This window comes from Chelmon rostratus, chromosome 13, assembly GCF_017976325.1.
Source record: "Chelmon rostratus isolate fCheRos1 chromosome 13, fCheRos1.pri, whole genome shotgun sequence".
Taxonomy (NCBI): Eukaryota; Metazoa; Chordata; class Actinopteri; order Chaetodontiformes; family Chaetodontidae; genus Chelmon; species Chelmon rostratus.
This window is the reverse complement of record NC_055670.1, coordinates 14168161-14188323: the sequence shown is the minus strand read 5'-3', so window position 1 is coordinate 14188323 and position 20163 is coordinate 14168161. Positions and strand designations below refer to the sequence as shown.

The 20163-nt window shown below is 42.2% G+C and overlaps 1 protein-coding gene across 2 annotated transcripts in view; it reads left to right on the top strand.

Moving 5' to 3' along the window:
• Positions 1-20163, top strand: part of tanc1b (tetratricopeptide repeat, ankyrin repeat and coiled-coil containing 1b) — a 104611-nt gene that overhangs the window by 15070 nt on the left and 69378 nt on the right. For both annotated transcript variants that reach the window (XM_041950221.1, XM_041950220.1), the window contains exon 3: positions 18062-18268. In XM_041950221.1, the coding sequence (XP_041806155.1) occupies positions 18062-18268 (207 nt within the window). The remainder of the gene's footprint in view (positions 1-18061; positions 18269-20163) is intronic.

Genomic DNA, 20163 nt, shown 5'->3' with positions numbered 1-20163 from the left:
CATGCATCTAAGTCATTCTTCTCTGGGTACACACACAGAAGCCCAACTTTTTTTGACTGTTGTTGTAGCAAAGGATGTGGATCAAGCCAAAGTAGCAAATGTCACCTTTCATCTACATTTTTTCTCGCTCTATAATGTATTTATGTGAGGTCCAGCGTGAGAGCACATGCAGACAGGGCATTCAGGCGGATAGGGTTGTGACAGTCCACGGTGCAGATAATTAAGTCACATGTCAACAACTGGTTCTTCTTACCGGCCTGTTGAAGTGAATTGGAGTGAATATGGGCTAAATTTGATTACATTTTTGGCTGTGTGTTTTTTTTTTTTTGTGTGTTAACATTTTATTGGTGCAAGTGAAGTGAAGCTAAGCTTTAAGCCATGCCAGCTTCCTTTAGTGGACTTGAAACACATGAGGAGACGTTTGCATTTTTCCACTTTATTTAATTCTCTCTTTGGTGAAAGTGGTCTGCTGGCTGCTTCACTTTCTTGAGTGAAGTATACTGCTTTTTATTGTCCTGGGAGTGTTTTCAGACAGCATCTCATCATGATGTGACCCAGAGAAACAGCATTTTTGACTCAGCGTTATTTGCTGTGTGTGTGTTGCAACTGAAGGCCCTCCAGTTACCGTACAGTTACAGTACCACTCAAAAAAGCTTGGCTGCTTGAGGCTTGAGGCAGCTGCCAGACAGTTGTCTGTCTGTTGTGGGTGATGCTGTGTTAATGACACTGCAATGCATTGCCATGCACCCTTTGAGGATGATAACAGTTTCAGCTGTTTATCCCTCCAACACACACACACACACACACACACACACACACACACACACACACACACACACACAACCATCACCAGTTGGCAGGGCTTTTCTTAATTTGTTTGACAGTATGGAGACAGAAGCCACTCATGCACCTGGCAGGACGGGAGACAGCAGTCCTGCAAAGGGGGGGTCAACCTTGCCCGGCTTCAACTTTTCATTTCCCGGGAGTCTTTCTACTGGGACAATAATTTTCCTTGTATGGTGGTAGGAATGACTTAAGACAAATTTTTCAGATTTGTCAATAGTAGGTTTAGCTATGAAAAGCTGAGGGGGAGGGGGCAAAGGATATGGATGTGTATGCACAATGGTCTTTATGATCACAACTACATCAGCACCAGAGTTCCCCTTAAAAGGTGATGTTTCTGTGTCGTTTTCAAAAGCAGCATGGCTTACAACTGAAGTTTAAACATGTGACCACTTTAGTCTTATCATCATCAAGGTCTTCCATAGCAGGGGGTGGTCTCTCTGCACAGACCAAAAAAAATATAATGAGAAGCAACTGAGGATACACAGACACAAGAACATTACATGTTAACGGTTTGCTGCCTTGCAGAATTTTTAAAAGAGGCAATTCCCGATCTGGAGCAACCTCATTTAGATTTTAGGATAGAGATGAAGTGAAAGATAATGGGGATGTCTTCATACACAGAATGTGTGTTTTTGTGCGTGCGTGTGTGTGTGCGTGTGTGTGTGTGTTTGAGAGAGAGAGAGAGAGAGAGGCCATTAAGCGCTGCACTCTGTTGCCTCAGCTGTGGTGGTGACTGGTACATGCTGTCTCTGCAGTTTCTGTGAGTTTCTCGGGTGTTTTGACATGAAACAGTGATTTGTTGCTAAGGGTCACACAACAGCAAATTGGTTACAAAGCAAGATTTGTTTGTTTTTTTTTTTTTGTAGGATTTCCTATGTTTTTTTTTTAGATTTGAAGCACCGTAGTGATGATAGGTAGTCAGTTAACTCTTTGTGCTGAATTTCCTTCAGGGGGTGGACTCAGCAGCCCTGCAATAAATACTTCCTTTGCAAAGCTTATAATGCTTAGTTTTTGTTGCGCCTGTCAGTGAGGTGCTAATAAAGCTAATAATATATTCAAAGCAGTAGCTCCTGCTGTTTTGTTATTGTTTATTGTGGTTTGATCAGGCTGAAGAGAGCAGCTGACAGTGCAGCGATCACCCCACTGATTGCTGCTATCTCTCTTCTGTTCTCTATATCGTATATTCCCTGTCTGTGGTGATACAGTTCAATATTGCAGCTGACATTGCAGAGATTCTTTCTCTGTTGTCTATATTCATTCTCTTTCAAATGCCCTCAGGGGTTTAACGTGAGGAATTTTTACTGTTATGGGAAGACTTCCCTTGATAAACAATAACCACAGGTGGTTGGGCAGCTATTCATTTAAACAAAAAAAGAGCATTTGACACACAGTTGTTTGTCTAAACAAAAGTTGTTTTTATTGGTTTCCGGACAAAAATTAAAATTAAATTATAATCATAATGTTTGTCTCAGAAAACCTGTTATTTCACAGACCTTTGTTGCCCAGGAATAGTATAACTGTCTCTTATTGTCAGAAATGGAAATGTTTCATCTCTGTTCAGATGTGAGTCAGAATTAACGACAGGCTGTTCCTGGAGGACAGCAGCATTAGTTGCATACTAAAACACTCAGCAGGCTTGCTTTTGCCCTCCAATTTTCTCTCACCCTTCTGCCTTTTTAATGTGTGCCAGCCACTTTGGCTACAGAAAAAAGTAATGGTCAACTAACCGGCAAGGGATGTGCTTCATGTTGCTAATGTGTGTGTGACACAGGATCCTTTCTAAGAACTCCTGTTTCCAGTCTGAGGTGTCTGTAATTTGCTGGTTAGGTGCAGTCTACCAACATCACTGAGGGAAAGCTCAGCGGGTGCAGGATCACAATGAACTCTCTCACTGACATATACATGGTGGCCGACCCTCCCCTCAGACGCTAACAAACACGACTCAGTCTGGCCACAGGTTGCAGTGTCAGACTGCCTCCGTTAGCCTGGTTCTTCTTCATGAACAGCTGGGTGGCAGCCTCCTCTCTAGCCATATCTACCGCAGCCATTTTGAGACACGCTCCCTCCTTGTCCTGTGGCTTGTAAGGGAACTTAAAGAAAAACTCCCTCACAGCACTCTTCCGTTGTGGGTGGAAAACTTTGAGGAAAACTGCTCTTACGCCAAGGATAAGTGTGTGCTCCAGGTGAATTAGGGATTTATGATTGGCGAAGTATTGGTGTATTTTTTGGATCAAACTGTTGTATGGTAAGAACAGTAGAGGAAACATTTCGTTTTTGTTCGTGTAATTAACAGCCTTGATAGATAGACAGAAATTTTGCTCACTAAAAAAGACAAACTGCACTTTTCCTAAAATTGTTAGCACACAATTGAAAGTTGTGAGTGCTGTACCAAGATGGACAGACAAACACGATGCACACAGCCAACCACAGGAAGTCTAGACCACAGATTACATACAGTATGTGACCTGTGCTGCACAGGAAGACAGACTTCACGTTATGCCACACACATGCAGCACATACACACAGAGACAGAGAGTCACGGAGATAGAGAGAGAGAGAGGCAAGCAACCTCAAGATACATTATTAACATCCTTTGATTAACCATAATAACTAGTGCTCAGACCAGAACCACTGACTCCTTTACCATCAGCTCATGGTTTTCCTTTCGGAAAACACTCAGTACTGAAAAAAATCATGCAGCTCTGAAGCTCAGGAAAGCGTTTAGTTTTTCACTTGAGCTTTTAAGTCTAAATATTCTGTGACAAATAGATCTTTCAATCAGTTTCACTTAAAAACTCCTCTGGGGTTAAATCCAGGTTACCGCCCAATGCCCGTCTTTTAACTTAAATTAAAAGAAAGCTGTGCTGACAATTATGAAACGGCTTTTTGGCCTGTGTTTGCTATTTTTGCTCGCAGTCATGTTTGTCTAGATTTCCATGTCCAGACAGTTGAGGTAGGATTTAAAATGGTGGAGAAAAGAATGCACCTGATCTACAAAGGAGACCATTGAGTGCACAGACCTACACGGCTATCAAAGCACCGTGCAGCCAGCAGGCAACGATTACCAGGGCGTAGCTCAAACCACATCTTTCACTTACACACACACAAATACACTCACAAAAAACGCACAAATGCACACATGTACGCCCACTAACCTCAGGTGTATCCACATTAGACACTCCCTGTCTCTCCTTCTGAAAAGCAAAATAAGGGCTCTTGGGGAAAGCAGTGAACCTGGTCTACCAGTCCCGCTGTTTTCCGTTTGCGGACACTTTTACAACAAACATTAGATCCTGGTCCGCATTTTAACTTTCACATCACATCACTAAAGACTTCTAAGAAGAAACGCTGTGAAGCACATAGTTTTCAGATCAGATCCAGTGCCTCAAATTGTACCTTTAGTTTCTAAAGTTTTCTGCATCTCCTCTTTTATTCTTGCTATTATTGCTGTCTGTAGCAACATAATTTCCCTGGCATGGGATCAGTAAAGTTAAATATCATCTTATCTCGTCTAGTTCCCAGGTGTGACATTGAAAAAGACAAAAAGAATGAAATGTTTCTGAAAAGGGACTAAAGCAGCATCTTCTTTTGCTCGCAGTTGCATAACGATAGTGTTCTTACAACTTTAAAGCAGAGAAAGACACATGTCCAAAATACACCAAGCATTATATCACGTCATCAGTTGTTGAAATCTTGTCTGATTATCTGAATTGCAATTTATCTTCACTTCCTTATTCAGTCATTATCAGCGTCATGTTTGTTTTTAGCAGTTTCTTGGTGGGCTTGCTATTTTGCCCTAACCAATCAGCTGCAAGTAACGTATCTGTCCTGCTGATATAATTCCAAGATGACATGGACACTGCATTAGGGAGTGGTTTCCAGGACCAGTTAACATTTTTCTCATCGATTGCAGAAATATGCTGATTTTAGAGTTGTTATTTCTGTAGGTCAGAGTTTCTCCAGCCGTCTGAAAATAACCATCAGTGGGCATTACTCCAGATCTGTTTCAACCACTGAACAAAGGAGATGAATCCCTGATTTGTTAAATCTTACAAAGCTGACTTGCATCTGTCATTCAAGCAACCTTTCACTGCATTCTATGACTGATGTGAAGAACCTTACTGTAACTGTTCTACTGTACCTATAACTATTGTAATGGCTCATTTCTTCATTTGAACTAGGATTTGCACCCCATTGTCCTTTGTTTGATGATATTCATCGAACAACACATGTAGCAGGGCTAAATGCACCAGCTAATGGTCAAATCTGGCACTGCTCTTCCTGCACAGTGGTTTCCGACTGGAACAATTTTGGAGAAATGCTTCCACGGTTCCCGGAGGCCCACTGTCTGCCATAGCAGCCGGTGACCACTCTCCATTACCCCGGTTTGGCTCTCATGCACTCTGCATTGATGGGGCCTGTGACCTTGGAAGTGTGTGCACAGCAACGGACAAGAAGCCAAACAAATACATGAGGACTCAGTGGAAGCAGGGGGTGATGTCATCTACAGCACAGCAACACACCAGTCATAGTCCCCCCTTATCCCAACCCCCATCCATGGGCAAATTGTTTCTTACTTCAAAGAGGAGGAAAAACAGTTTATCAGTTAACATAACATGCCAGGGTGTTTTTAGATGGTCTTTGAAGGGGTGATAGTGGCTGTCATGGCAGTTCATTGGCTGGAGAGGTCAGCAGGCCACTGGTTTTTCTAATTACAGCGTGACCTGCCTGGGCAGACACATTCCTTCAGTGTGCTTTTCCGTTTTGCTTTCATACCTTTAACATCCTCTGTCTGTGATCTAAGTGAACACTAAAAGTGTCTCTTTTTATGCAGAAGACTGCTCTGTCACCCACAGGATGTACAAGGATGTTCATTGTCTTACTTCTCTTTAGTTTACTTTGATATTTTTCCAAAAGTTTTGACGGTTGTGTTTTTGTCATCTATCGGCATCTTTCTATGCAGACACCAGCCCATGCTGTCACAGTGTCTGACTCTCAGAGAAGGCTGTGTGGGTGTCTTTGGGGACCTCTGTTCAGTCTTGGGCTTGGGGCCCCTTTCTCTCTCCTCTATCCTGCTTTGCACTGCACCGTTGTGTTCTGCCTTTCTGAACACAGAGACTCTTTTTTTGTAATTGTGCCTGCAGATGAATGTCTTGCCATCCTTAGCTCAGGAGGGTTTGCGACAGGCTGAACTAATGACCTCAGTTCCTTTGTGCTCAGCCTCAAAGGAACCGGGGATAGTGCTTATTGCAAGGAGGAGCAGTTTACGTAGAGTGCTCCCTCTTCATATTTACATCTCTTTTATTTTAGAGGTGTTTTTTTATTTGAAAACGCCTTTGGTAAAGCTTACTAATGCCTAACAAGAGTGGTTATAACTGGATATAAATTTAGGAGCATTCTGTTGGAGCTGTGTAATAGGTTTGTTTAGTTTGAATGAAGTCTCTAGGACAAAGTATGGCCGAGCAGCGGACAATTGAAAAAGGCTGAAATTTGAGGAAATTTCCCCATTCATTTCTTATGGGAAATTTATCGCAGTTGTTTGCGTCTTACGTCGGCCTTCGATGGTCATAGCTCGAAAACCGTAAGAGATATCAAAATGTGCCGAGGGTCATTTTGAGCCGACAAAATTATCTACGTTTTAAAGTTTGAATGAAGTCTCTAGGAGAAACTATGGCGAAGCAGCGGACAATTGAAAAAGGCTGCAATGTGAGAAAACTGCAGATATCAGAGGCAGTCAGTCCCTGATTAATGAATTGCTCTCAGCTGTGTTTCTGTGGCTTTCTCCTTGTCTGTCTCTGTTGATCACCTCAGCTGTCTGTGTCTGCTTCTCTCCTCTGCTTCATGTCTCTGTTAACATGAATTAATGAGCTGAATCAATAAACATGAATGGAGCTAATGCTAACGGAGCTAACAGAGCTAACACTAACGGAGCGAACAGCTAACGGTGCGAATAGAGCTAACGGCGCTAACGCTAACAGAGCTAACTGTGCTAACAGAGCTAACAGAGCTAACGGCGTTAACAAGGGGGCGGGGGGATGGGGTTTTCATTATGCATTTGTCTGTGTGTGTGTGTTTATGTATCTGTCATTGTGTGTGACTGCGTATGTGTGTGTCTTCGTCTGTTTGTGTGTGTGTGTCTGCTTGAACTACACAAGCAGCCCAACCAGCTCCAACATGGAGATGTGTATAGTATATATGTGTCTGAATGTGTGTGTGTGCGTGTGTGCCTGTGTAACTTCTGCCCCACCTGCTGATAATTACCTCTGCACCTCTCCCACTGTTTACCTGTTCCTGTTCAGTTTTGACGTGCTGTTTTTAATCACTTTTTAGCTGTTGGTTAGCCCTTTTTGTGTGTGCATTTGTGTGACTACTGTCTCAACCTCTTTGGCAAAGAGCTTTCTGAAGCTGAGTTTAACTGCTTGTTGGACAGAGATTGTTTTCAAACAATGCCCTTGTTTTGACTGAGCTCGTTAAGATAATCATTCTCAGGCTTGTTGTCCTGCAGATGTGTGTGCGTGGGTTATTGACCGGTGTGTGTGTAAATGACAGTTGCACCTGTTAAACTCTTCCCTTGAAAAGCGGCTTTTTCGCTGTCGGTTTCTTCCGAACAACTTGCGATTGTGTCAAAACCGTAGCTGCTATCAAAAAACCGATTACACTGTGAGATGCGGACAAGTCTGGGCCAGATGTACGTGTGTTTTATGTCCAGATATTCTTTAGAAAAATGACAAAATGGTCGACTTAAAAAGACTCTGCGACTCAGAGAACAGGAGTTTGTATTGTATGCAGTGAGATTTGGGTTCGGCGAACCTCCTGAACTAAATCCTCTGGTGAGAGAACCGTACCTCGTATCAGAGTGTACTATAGATCATCGGACTCCCGAGAACTTCCTGAGTCCGGCCATCTCCTCGTTTTATTCCTGACACAACAACTTTTCGTTTTATGGCGATCTAAAGACAGGAGGCATTTCTGCTTTGCTCACAAAACAGCTCTGAATTTTAACATGGGACTTAATGGGAGAACAGGAGGGCGCTGGCTGCACAAAACGTCTCACTATTTAAATTCAGTAAGTCTCTCGGCTTTTTCGAGGACATCACACGAAAGAGGACAAGTTTGTCTACAAAATGAGCCCAAAATTATGCGTGTAGAGTGTAATTTGTGGCCGTAGCGACGAGAAAAAGAGAAGATTTTCAGATCGTTTTTAGACTCTGTGCCACTCTAGCACGCACTCTAGCACGAACATTCCGCGCAATACACACCCATTATAATCTCAAAATTTCCCGCCAAACGATCACTGTCATTGAACAGTGACTGATCAAAAACTATAGGACCAATCAAAATGTGGATGAACACACCAATAGACCAGACTTGGGTCTACATTTTAAAGTTGAAATGAAGTCTCTCGGTGAATGTATGCCTGAGCTACAGATGTTTGAAAAACTCCAATTTCAATCTTGTTTTTCGGGACGTTGCCCCGTGTCCCTAATTAACTTTTTCTTCCATTATTAATCATGAAAATAACAAATCAGGCTATCAGCCGCTTGCTAATGGTTAAAAAAGAAGTTCCTATCGACCTATCCTTTAAGTGCATCAAATGAGGCGAGTATGATTGATGCTAAACTCACACAGATGCACCTTTTACAAAGATTTTCAAAGATGGTGCAAAGCTGCAGGATTTGCACTAGTCCTTGTTTGCTTATGGGATTAGGCTCTTTGGAAGGATTGGATGGCCAGCCTTTGTGCCATATCCTCGTCCATTTAACGTTACTGAACGGGCTGTTGTCCAGGGGTTACTGATGTTCTCATGACCTCACCTGGCCCCAGCAGAAGCTCTGCCTAATGATCTGTGCTAATGGCAGCCCAAATCTGTTGTTAAACCAGATCTCCATGGCAACCTAGGACTCCAGACCCCATTGCAGATTTGCCTGGAAATAAATTCTGCTTTTGTCTCAGAGCTGCTTTATCTATATTATAAACAGATCGGAGGCAAAAATTGGCAGTGGAGCTCTGGAGAAAGCTCTTAGGTTGAGAGGAATCAGAGAATGTGGGACAACTGAAAACTTGCATCCACCTCTCTTCTGGCTGCATTGTGACTTTGAAGCATGGTGGTCCCAGAGCTGTGTTCGCAGTGTTAAAATGATTGATCATAGTATAGACAAGTGGGCTGGGTCATCCATCATCCATGTGTCCTTTGCTTGGACTGTACCAGCTGTTTCCATGACTTGTAGAGGACGCTGATGTAATTAACCCCATGTAAAACTCATGTGAGACATTTTATGGTTTCACTGTAGTGGCATTAATCCATCTGTAGCAAACATAGGAACAATGTTAAGAGACTTATTACCAAAAGGTATATTGTGTCTGTAATCTGAGTGCCACTGTTTTAGCCCTTCCTCACAATGCCTCAGCTTTTGTAGGTATATACCCAGGTATGCATAGAATGTAAATGCTCTTGTCAGATACTACTACCTTAGTTGAGTGTTGAGTACAGACCACAGCTGACTCCCTTTTACCACTTGAAGGGCTCTGATTATGATTAGAGCTGTTGGATGAGAGTGGAAATGAGACGGGTGTTTTTTCTGTGGTGTAGGAGTCAACACTGGGCTCTACTTGCCTAGAGTCTGACACTGAGGTGGCCTGGGGAGAGACATTCAGACTGGGATGAATATCAATAGCTCTCCAGCCAGGACTGTCAACACTGGATCTGTCCTAATTTATTCCAAAACTGTGATGGAACAAGGTCAAGCCCTTGCCACTTTAACATGGCCTCTTGTAGATTTTCATAGATGGTCCAACATTTGGATTTGCGTATGCTGTTGTCTACAATATGCAAACCCAAAATTTATATATATATATATATAACATTAGCACCTGAGGAGTAATTTGGTGGACAGTGACCATGAGACTAATTGATGATGTGAACACGCTCGTAGTAGCTTTGGAAGATCTCACCATCAACTGACCTTGTGTGTGCAGTCATTAATCGTTTTCCCATCAGTGTATTTTAATGCACATTTTGAAGTATTGCATGAGAAAAGGTTGATGGAAATGACAAAACTTAAAAAAATAAACTTCCTTCATTTTGAAAAAATATTGCAAAATTGCCACACAGATCAAATGTAACCTTCCTCACATTAATACATGAAACAGACAGGGGTGTCACATATCCATTTCTATATTTTCTTTTCACCGGTAGAGGTTCACCTGGCGCTCTTCTGACCATGTCATCTTGTTGCACCCTCTTCTTTTGCAACGGTTTAATGGTTTCCCAACTAGAGAACTGATGCCACCTACTGCTTACCTCGATAAACCAACTACTAATAATCGCATAACGGTAGTGGATGAAAACAAGCATGCCCACGATTGCAGCACACCTGTCCTTCAAGTAGGTCTAGCTCTTACTGAGAATAGTCTAATTAAAATCGGCTCCACGTGACTTTTGAACTATGAAGCCAACACTATTTGTCCTCTGTCAGCCCCTTTATGGGCCTTCCGATTGCTTCCCTGTCACAAATCTTGAAATAAAACATGGTAAAGATACTGTCTGGCTCATATTTTTCCCCCCATACCCACTTAAATTGCCGATTTATGAAGAGAAATGGGAAATGTCATGGAGCCTGCCCAGTGCTACCCTCCTCCCCCTCCTCCTCCTCCTCCTCTACTTCGTCTCCCCAAGACACACACACACACCCCTCCCTGTCAGTCTCTGTTCCCCTGGGGCCAGTGGGAAGGCATTCCAGAGCTCAGGCCACTGCAGAGTGTGCATCAGAGGGAAAGAGAGAGACAGACAGAGCCTTAGTGTTTTGGATTTGAAACATTCTGCAGACTTGCTTTGCCTGCAGCATCTTAGCTTTGCTTTTAAAGCAGCTAATTTGTTCTCATTATCAAGTGCATATGAATTTGAGTTGAGGGTTTCAGGGCTGCAGGAACTGTTCCCCTTTCTGACAAGCTAAAACTAAAGACACTGTCAGAGTTGTTTTCTCTCCTCAGGGGCCACCAGCATAGATGAGTCATCCTTTGAAACCAGTAAGAGAGCTGCTCTGGACAGTTGAAGAGTTAATGGAATTTGATTGCTGCAGACAAAATTGACATTTCATGGTAGAAAATGTGCCCACAGGAGGGATGTGGGCAGGCTGTTGATATACTTAACATACAATGATATTCTTAGTGTACAATTAACACGGGTGAAGAGAAAGGAATATTAGATGCTGCAAGGAACACATTGCCTTTTACTCCCCCTATACTTAATTCTGCACCAGAAATGAAGCCGAGTGGACAATGATGCAGAAGTTATACAAGGGAAATGATAAATGCGTTGTAAGAGAGCTAACACACTTGGTTTGCTTTGATATTTATCTTTTACAGCACTCTGTGTTTTACAGTCTTTTGTCAGGCTGCCTTATACAGTATTTTGACTGTTCCTATGGCTACCAGTGACTGAGTGAAGTGGTCTGAAATTAGACTGGCCTCATGGGAAAAACACTGATGCCTCCATAACATTTCACCAGCTGTTTGTATAGCTTTGTTTAACAATTTTTTTATTCCTTTTTTAATTTCTTAAATTATTTAATGATCTTTAAAATGGACCGATTTGCATCTTATTAACATATTAGATCTAATTTGTCCATCATCATAGACGTCTTGTAGTGAATACCCTCCCCCACCCTGTATTCTTCGTTGTCTGGCTCGCTCTCCTTTCTGTGGGTTGCTGTTTGTTAACCATGACAGCTTTTGTGAGACTGTCACCCTGGTCTCGGAAGTACACAGGGAATCCACATTGGCACTCAGTCTAGCGGGAGAATTCCCCCTTTGGTGGATTGTCCTACGGTCATCATGCTTTGTGTGTCGACTGAAAGAATCTGCATTAATTATAGCCTTTCTTCATTTTCTCTGTGGTCCATAAAATTAACAAGTGAGGAGCTAATAGAGTATTTGTGTTTGTGTGTGTATGTTAGTGTGTGTGTACAGTATATGTATGGATAGGAAATAGAATAGTATCATGTTTAAATAGGCTTTTCCGGTATAACCAGCTTTGCCAACTTAGTTTTCACTGTAAATAGTATTTTTTGAGGTCTGCATTTCATACTACAGGCAGTGGACCAACTACTTTGCTTCAGTACATAGTCTTGAAGTGGAGACTGATTGAACCAGCAGCTCAGGCAGAAACTATCTGGTCTCTGCACCTTTTAGAGTTCCCCTGTGTTGCCTTAACCCACTTAAGATCAGATTGTCAGATGTTTATTACAGTAGGCACACATTGCTAATTAATATTCAACTTACTATCGCTGACATTTATGGCTGCCTTTGTACTTGTGGTACAGAAGGGACAACAAATTCATGCCGATACTTGCCTTGCACAGGAAAACTACATCAGTGAAGAGGAACAGTGGTCACATGTAGACCCTCAACAGCGCTGACTCCTGAAAATACAAAATACCACCCCAAAAATGACACATTTAACATAAAACACACATCATGAATATCATCAAATTGTTGGAAATGACTTGACACTTATGTCAATATGATTCATGCTTTTAGTATCAAGTTGGCAGGCCTTTAGAACCTGACTTCCTATTAAGACAAACATGTGGGTCAGGAGGTCAATGTGTCAGGCAACGCTCCTACTCTCCATTTCTATTCACTTTGGTTAAACCAGGCCTCCAGACTGTTTCACCACTGTCCCAAAAAACTGTTTTAGCTGTCCCGAAGTGAATGGAAACTGTCCCAAAATCATAATGCTGTTTCTTTAATTTGCTTAAGAACTGGAGTTTCTTTAATTTGTTAAAGAAACTGTTTTACACTTAGGTGAGATTTACAAGTCCTGACGGTATTTTGGTGCTTTTTCTTTGATCTGTGTCCGGAGTTCTTTATCAGTCTTTATTTTTATGTGTAGGCCTTACTGTGTTCATCCATGTGGTGAGGTCCCAACACTTAGCAACATCACTGCTAGCCAAAACATAATGGAATCAGTCACAATCGTATGTGATAGTACTAAGAGTAACTGCATGAAAAGATGTGCTCCATTGTATTTTGCACTTGGTTCAGTTTCTCATTTTTCTGAGTGATAGTTATACATACCTACCTGTACATACATATATGCAAAAATCCCTGTCATCTCTGAGATGCCTTGGGAAGCATTACTGTTCGTCCTGGGACAACAGGACACCGTTAGTCTTGAGCCCTGGGTTAAACACAGGCCATCGTCCATCTTTGGTGACATTCATATAATTTTAGTTGCCTTTAAATGTCATTAAACAGACTCCTCAGAGAGAGAGTCATGGTGCCAATTTGACAGGTTTTACTCCTTGACACTATGGGCTGAATATTTAAAAGAACACTGAGCTGTTGTATTGTTTCTCTCTACACTGCCTTTAATTTTTTTGTCGGCTGACAAGCACCCATACCTTAAAGTTGTATCATTTTATTGGACAGATCAGGCCTCTGTTGGACAAGGGAGAGGGTCTGTGTCTTTCAAGGGGGGGATTGCATTCCCTCACAAGGGGTGACAGATCACTTTCCATTGCACAGGTTTGCTTGAGAGGCGAAAGACACCATCGAGATTTCTACCCATGAAAGACATTTCAAAGCATTCACCATTCAGTGTTAGCAGTGCCTACCATGCTGGCAAGGGGAAAGGAAGGACGCTTAGGCCATGCATGAAAAAGAATGGATTTAATTCATTGCGGCTGACTTTTATTTGATGAGGATGGTCACTTTGCACTAAGTCACTAAGTAGCCTGAGTTAAGGCTGTACAGTGCAACCATTCACTGCATACTGCAATCAGAATGCAAGAGAAACACTGGAGAGTGAAATACATTATCAAAAGAATATGATTTAGTGCATTTTGAAACAATGAAGTTACCCTCATCTGCATTCAGCCAGTTAAGGTTTTATATTTCCCTTTTATGTAGCTCTGATTCAAAGTACAGTCTTTCCATCTTGAAATGTAGGAGACAGTGAGACGGAACATTGGTTGGGATAAACGTTTAAGATTGACTCACATTGACATGCTCAAATAATTGATTTGTACTTTAATGTTTATTTTTCTAAATCAATGTCTTGAAATAATATTGAACCGTTTTTATGGGTTGGGCATGTCCTCGTGGGCTCTGGCCCTTCACTTTGATGGGGAAGAAGGAGCATGCAAGGGACTGTAATCATTTTTACATCATCTTGGGGCAGCACTGTATAATTAGAAAGGGTTGATTTCCTTGACCACAGCAGGGGCTGAAATTGCAGGCCTTGCCCCAACCAAGGTTTAGGAAAGTAACTGAAATAGCACTGGCGAGTTTCTGTCCTTGTGTCCCTCTGCGTTATAAAGTGTCGGTCAGATGGCAAAGCAGTCACCGTGACACACTGAAGCCTGTTCACCAGCGCTCGGACGGCCAGCTTTTATGTGGCGCCTCTTGTTTTCAGAACCAACTACCAAAATTACAACTTTGTCATAATCTCTTTAGCATGCCATAAGCCTGAAACCTTTATCAGCCACGACCTGCTGTGAATGCAGCGAGTGAACGCTCATCTTGCTGCTTTGCATTATACCAAATATACTATACTCCAATGCTTCTGAAGCAACGTTCTCCCTGTGCATACCATTCCCCATACACAGTTATCAAGCCCACTGCAGAATGACAAATACTACCAATTCCATTATGAGTTTATTAGCTGCCAGGTTGCACACAGGTGGAGATCCCATGCTGGATAGGATAACCAATTAACTCTTGGTATATCCTTCTTTTTGAGTGCTTGCCACAGAGAGAACTTGACATAGATTCCCTGCATCATGTCTTCCATATCTGCATTTCTAAGCTGCAGTCAGTCAGACACTCACACTTCCCTAAGGACCCTTTTAAGTGTCAGTATCAGTGTGGATGCAGTAGGTCCCACTCAGGTCGGGGTGATGGCATGTCCTGGCCTAGACTGAGTGACCTTTGGGTCATTCACAGGTTTTTCCATGTCTGAAGGCATGCAGAGGTGTCATTGCAACGTTTCCGTTTCCTGTCTCTGGCATTCTTCTTTGTTTAGGAGCCTATTAAAACACAGAACAGCTTTGTGTCCCTTGTGGCAAAGCGGAGGCGTGGAGAAAATGGGTCTCTGTTTCTGATTAGCCCGGCAGCCCAACAACACTCATTTCCCTGAGGAGAGAAGCAGGATGCTAATAGTAGCTTGCCTCTTGTAGTTGAGTCTTCACTGATTTCTACAAACCTCTGGCTGCAGACAGGCGTCAGTGCTAATCTGCTGAAGTCTTCCCAAGCAGTACAGTCCTAAAAAACAGACCCAAAGCTAATTGTCATTACTGTGGTTCACCACATCTGCAGTTCTGATCTAGCTGGGTCTGTTGACGTATGGTCTGTATTATTAGTTAGGTATTATATGTTATCTTGAGGTTGATAATTCATACATTTTAATTTGTGGGCATGATGAGTGGGCAACTTTGATGCCGCAGAATAGATTATTTTACCGTTAGCTGGCTCCGTGGCTGGAATGATCTTTCCAGGCAGACCTCGTTCTCAGTAGAGCAAAATCTGTTTTTTCCATTTAGGGCTTGGATTCCACTGAGCAAACTAGTAGCCAGGTTAAGTCATTTGCAAGTCTTGCGCAAAATCATCTGTAGAGACTGTGGGGAACCACTTCTGTGAGAACAAATTACAATATCTCGTCAGGTGAGACAGGAAAATGTAGGGAATATGTAGTCTTGGGTTAAGTCTGACAGCAAAGTGAAGTATAGCTGCCCTGAAAGTGTAAATGATTAAGTGTAGGCCACAGTGACACCGTTGGAGAGATTCTCTTATTCTCGTTTTAAATTGCAAGCCAGGAGATATCCGGACGACTGGATTGTATTCCACACCATGGCGACCAGTTTAACAGGTTTTTCCGTTTTGAAGCCTTTTAGATTGTAATCACAATCTCAATGTGGTGTTTCTGCGTGGGAAAGTTTTCTTACCCCCACTTTCAGAAAGATCAGAGGCAGCATGAATGTGTATGCCTTGTACGCTCCTGAACATAAGGCTTGTGTTTTAGTGACTAGTCAACGAGAGGCAGAATTGCTGTTAGCGCCTCTGGTGCTTTATTAGGCAAATGCACGCAGGAGAAGTAAAAAAGAAAATTCCCACAGGTTTGTTTTTCTCCTTCAGGCCATATTCTTGCAAGCTTGGGTTGATCTACAGCTACTGGAAACATGAATCAGGCAGTGACAGGCATACAGTTTTTGCTCTTGGTATCTCAAGTTGCTCAGTTGTTGATTAGAATGTCTTGGACTTGTCGAGCACTTTTGAGTACCGTGGTTTTTAAAATCCTTTTTACTATGCATTCTTTAAGACTAGCGTTGATGACAAAATACGAAATGGACAGAGAGAGAGAGAGAGAGAGAGAGAGAGAGAAAGAGAGACAAGATGAAGATGAATGACACCTGCCTCTTAATGAGTGAATTCACTGAATGAATTTGAAGACAGATTTCTGTCCTTTAACAACTACGAATACTTAGCAAGGAACACCCAGCCAGTGTGCTTGGTGAATTGCATGTTATTTTAACTCAGTGGTCAATGACACAGCCTTATTTACTCCAGTAGCTGGATGTCCTTATCACATGCTTCAATGGCATGAGAAATTCTCACTAGCCCATGACCCTGGGTTTAAATACATATCATGTGGCCCTGTGTTTTTCTAGATCCAGGTCTCTTCCCACCTCTATCACTCATTCTTGTTTGTGTCCCTAGCAACCTATGAGGAGACTTATCTCTGAAATGTTTTTCAGGCATAGCATTCTGTAGTTATCTTGGTCTAAATTGATTTCATGAACAACACCAGTTGCTTTTGCTGTATTTTATATGCTCATACTCCTAAATCTAAGTATAACTTGTTGACACCCTCGAATGTAATCTTGACAGCAAAACCCTACTGCAAATGTGGGTGGTCAAAAATGTCTCTGACGGAATGCTTCTCCCCACAGAATCAGCAAACATCGTTTCACATGCGAGGAAATATGAACTCCTGTAATCATGCGTCAGTCAGCCAACTCACATGGGACAAATTTATTCTGTGAATACAAAGTATGAACTGAGTTAATGTTTGGCGTCTATTAGGCTCCTCATTGAGCCCCGTGGGCATACAAAAAGCTCAGCAAAGTGGTGATTGAAATGATGACAGTAAACTTTCCCTCAGGGGTTTCCTCAGGGGTGGGGGAAACAGAGCCTGCAGGTGGATGCTGGAATGTGGGTGGGGCTGATCAAATAATGTAACACTAAACAGAGGCAGTGACAGACGCCGCAGTGTTTGCAGAGAGCTAGCAGCTAAAGTCAGAGCACAAAGGGGGTAGCTCATTGGCACATTAAATATACCACCTTATTGCAAACGCTTTCTTGCCAGCTTTGGTCCATTGAAACAGGAAAAGACTAGATGCATGATGAGTATTTTAATTTTGTTCAAATCAGTACAGGAAATCTCAGTAAGTGACCACTCTACTGTATGCTGAATTCCACCATTATCCCTGCTGTGTAAGCTGATTGCTCTGCAAGCCTGTGACACCTGCCTGTGTAACATGGTTGCATAATAGTCAACTGAATACCTTGAAACTCCATGTGTAAAGTCATTTGATAAATTGAAAAATGTGTAATAAGTAAGCAACATTTCTGCTTTGCTCCTGAAAAGGTGACATTTTTCCGTTTAAGTTTAACCTGATCACCATGATGTCTCTTTTATATGCACTCAAAATGTCATCCTGCTTTCTGTAGCAAATAAATGTTGCCAGTTTTTCCTCTGAGGTTTTACATTCCTGGCACTAAGACTCAGGATGGTAGTAAAAGAAAATGATTTGGTACATTGTTTCGTTTGGGTCAGCTTCAAGGTCAGTTTGGTCATCTTTGTGTATCTGAACTCTAAATATACATAAAGCAGGTTCTGGTCTCTATATAAAATAAAATCCTTAAAAATAGGATGTGTGTTTTTTTAAATTTTTTTTACAGTTCTAGATGTTCTGGAGTACATTTGAAAGCTGTAACTGAACATTATTGGTTCATTGAACATTAACAATGACTCAAATTATTTTATGTAATGTGAAAAACTTGCCAAATAATATGAAACCCACTGAGAATTAACACCTAAACTGTAGTTCTTTGCAGCTTTTAGCCTCGTTAGCCCATTTCCTTATGTCACCCCAAGAGGTAATAACAAAGCTATTTATAAAATGTGTAACAATCTTGTTGTTCTCTTCAACAGGTGACATCCACAGCCACAGTGCCCAAAGAAGGTTCTCACCTGAGGGAAACCCTCAGCCCCGAGGGCCTGGCAGCGGTCACCCTAATGTGCCGGATGATGTTTTCAGATTAAGCCTTGCCAAGGGAGTGTCCATGTCTCTTCCATCCTCACCTCTCCTGCCACGACAGTCCTACATGATGCCCTTACGCCCTAGCAAGAGATCACCAGGTACTGTTTGTACCTATATTTCATCTTTTCTATATGATTCCTGATGTTGTTACTATTCTACCATTGGGTAGTACAGCAACAAACCCCATGAGTATTAACCAAGACGAACTAAATGTGCTGCAAGCGTTTGGGTTATTCCAATTGTTTTTACACTATCTCAGTCTTGTAAAGGGGCTTCAGTTTTCTCTGTGGGCTTCCTGTAAAAGTGATCATTCCTGTCTACCTTGAGGAGCTTTTGTAGGATTGTTGAACATTTGACAGTGCTCCAGGTGTGACAGTTCCTCTCAGACATAAAACACTGCTGCTGGAGCTATCAACTTACAGTCCTTTCTGAAACATTTCACACAGTTCTATTCTAATTGTTAGCCTTAGACAAATAAAAGTTGCACGAACGACAGGGGAATAAAGTAATAATGATAGCCGGACCAGTCTGGAGTAGCAGTTAGAGCGTGAGCTCAGGCTGGTTACAGAGAATTGTTTTTGTTGCTACATCCTTGTATTTGATCACCTTGTGTGGATGTAGAGGTCCTTACAACTGCACCGTGTGTTTACACTTTACTGGCTGGTAATGGGCGCGTGTTTACACTGGATCTAATTGTCAGTCCTCCCTGCCTCCTTCTATCCACCATGTTGAGAACATGCCTGTCAGCAGCTGTGGGATGCTTCAAAGCAGGGGATACCTTTGTAGCTCAACTTGTTTCAACCTGAGTCTTTGTATTCTGGAGACTTGGCAAAGAGGAGAGAAATCCTTTAAGTGGTCAATGCGGCCCCCACTCACATGTGGCACTCATCTGTGGGCTATCTCGCCTTTGTTTAGAGTGGCTACAGCTTTGATCTGTTTAGTGTAAAGATGAGTTGATGGGAAGGGGGAAGTATGGTTTAATCCTAATGCAAACTTGTTTCGTTCAAGGTCACATCTCTGTTACGAAATTCTCATTTAGCTGTTCGGGTCCAGTTTTAGCATTTAGGTTTAAGTTGTCACGTTTCACTTCATTTTAGTTCGTTTTGAATGAGCTTTCTAATATGGAATGCCATATGCTAATTTCCGATGCAGATTAGGACGGAGATATTGTGTTTGCTTCAGTGTTTTAACTGATTTTCTTTGCACGTTTCCTGCAATTCTCATCACTTAATTCAAAAGCTAAAACTGGTCTTGCAGGCTTGAAATTGTGATGCAGTACATTATGCAAATGTTCAGTGAAAGCTGGATTCATAATTGCAAGTATGCTTAGTCCCTAGTTTATAGAAAAAAAGGAACAACAAAAGACAAAAACAGCTTATAAAAGCCAAGTTGAGTTATATTTGGTCAGCCCCCACTCAAGTTAAAACAAAGCTATTCAACAACGTAGGTGACACAGGATTTGTGATGACCGTTTTAAACCCATCAAAGAGAGTGCTAATGAAATGTATATTTGCAGACATGAAGGGCGGGACAAGAGGGAGAGAGAGAAGGAGAGAGAGAAGAGGCTGGGTTTGTGAAGGTGAAAAGGGCCCTGGAGACGAGGGAAGGGGAGCACTCATTAAAGGCATATTCCCACTTGCGGTGCTCTGAGGCGTGGAAAAAGGGGAAAAAATGGACTAACTAGATAGGATGTTATGGAGGACAACCAAGGGAGAGAGGGTTGGGGGATGGTTTGGAGGCTCTCCTCCGCTGTCCTCACAGGTAACTGTGAAAACCCGTAGGGGAAGAGTTCACACCTCCAGTTAATAAACACATACTGCAGGAAATGTCTCAGCCCAGCGACGAAAACAACGTGGGTCATAATCCTATATTTTCTCTTCTTGCTGAGCCCGAGAAAAGACATAGTAGACTCAATTTAAGACTCCTCTCTGTTGGAATGAGCATGTTCTACCGAAAATGGATGGAGTGGAGGCAGTTCATTGAAACCAAATCA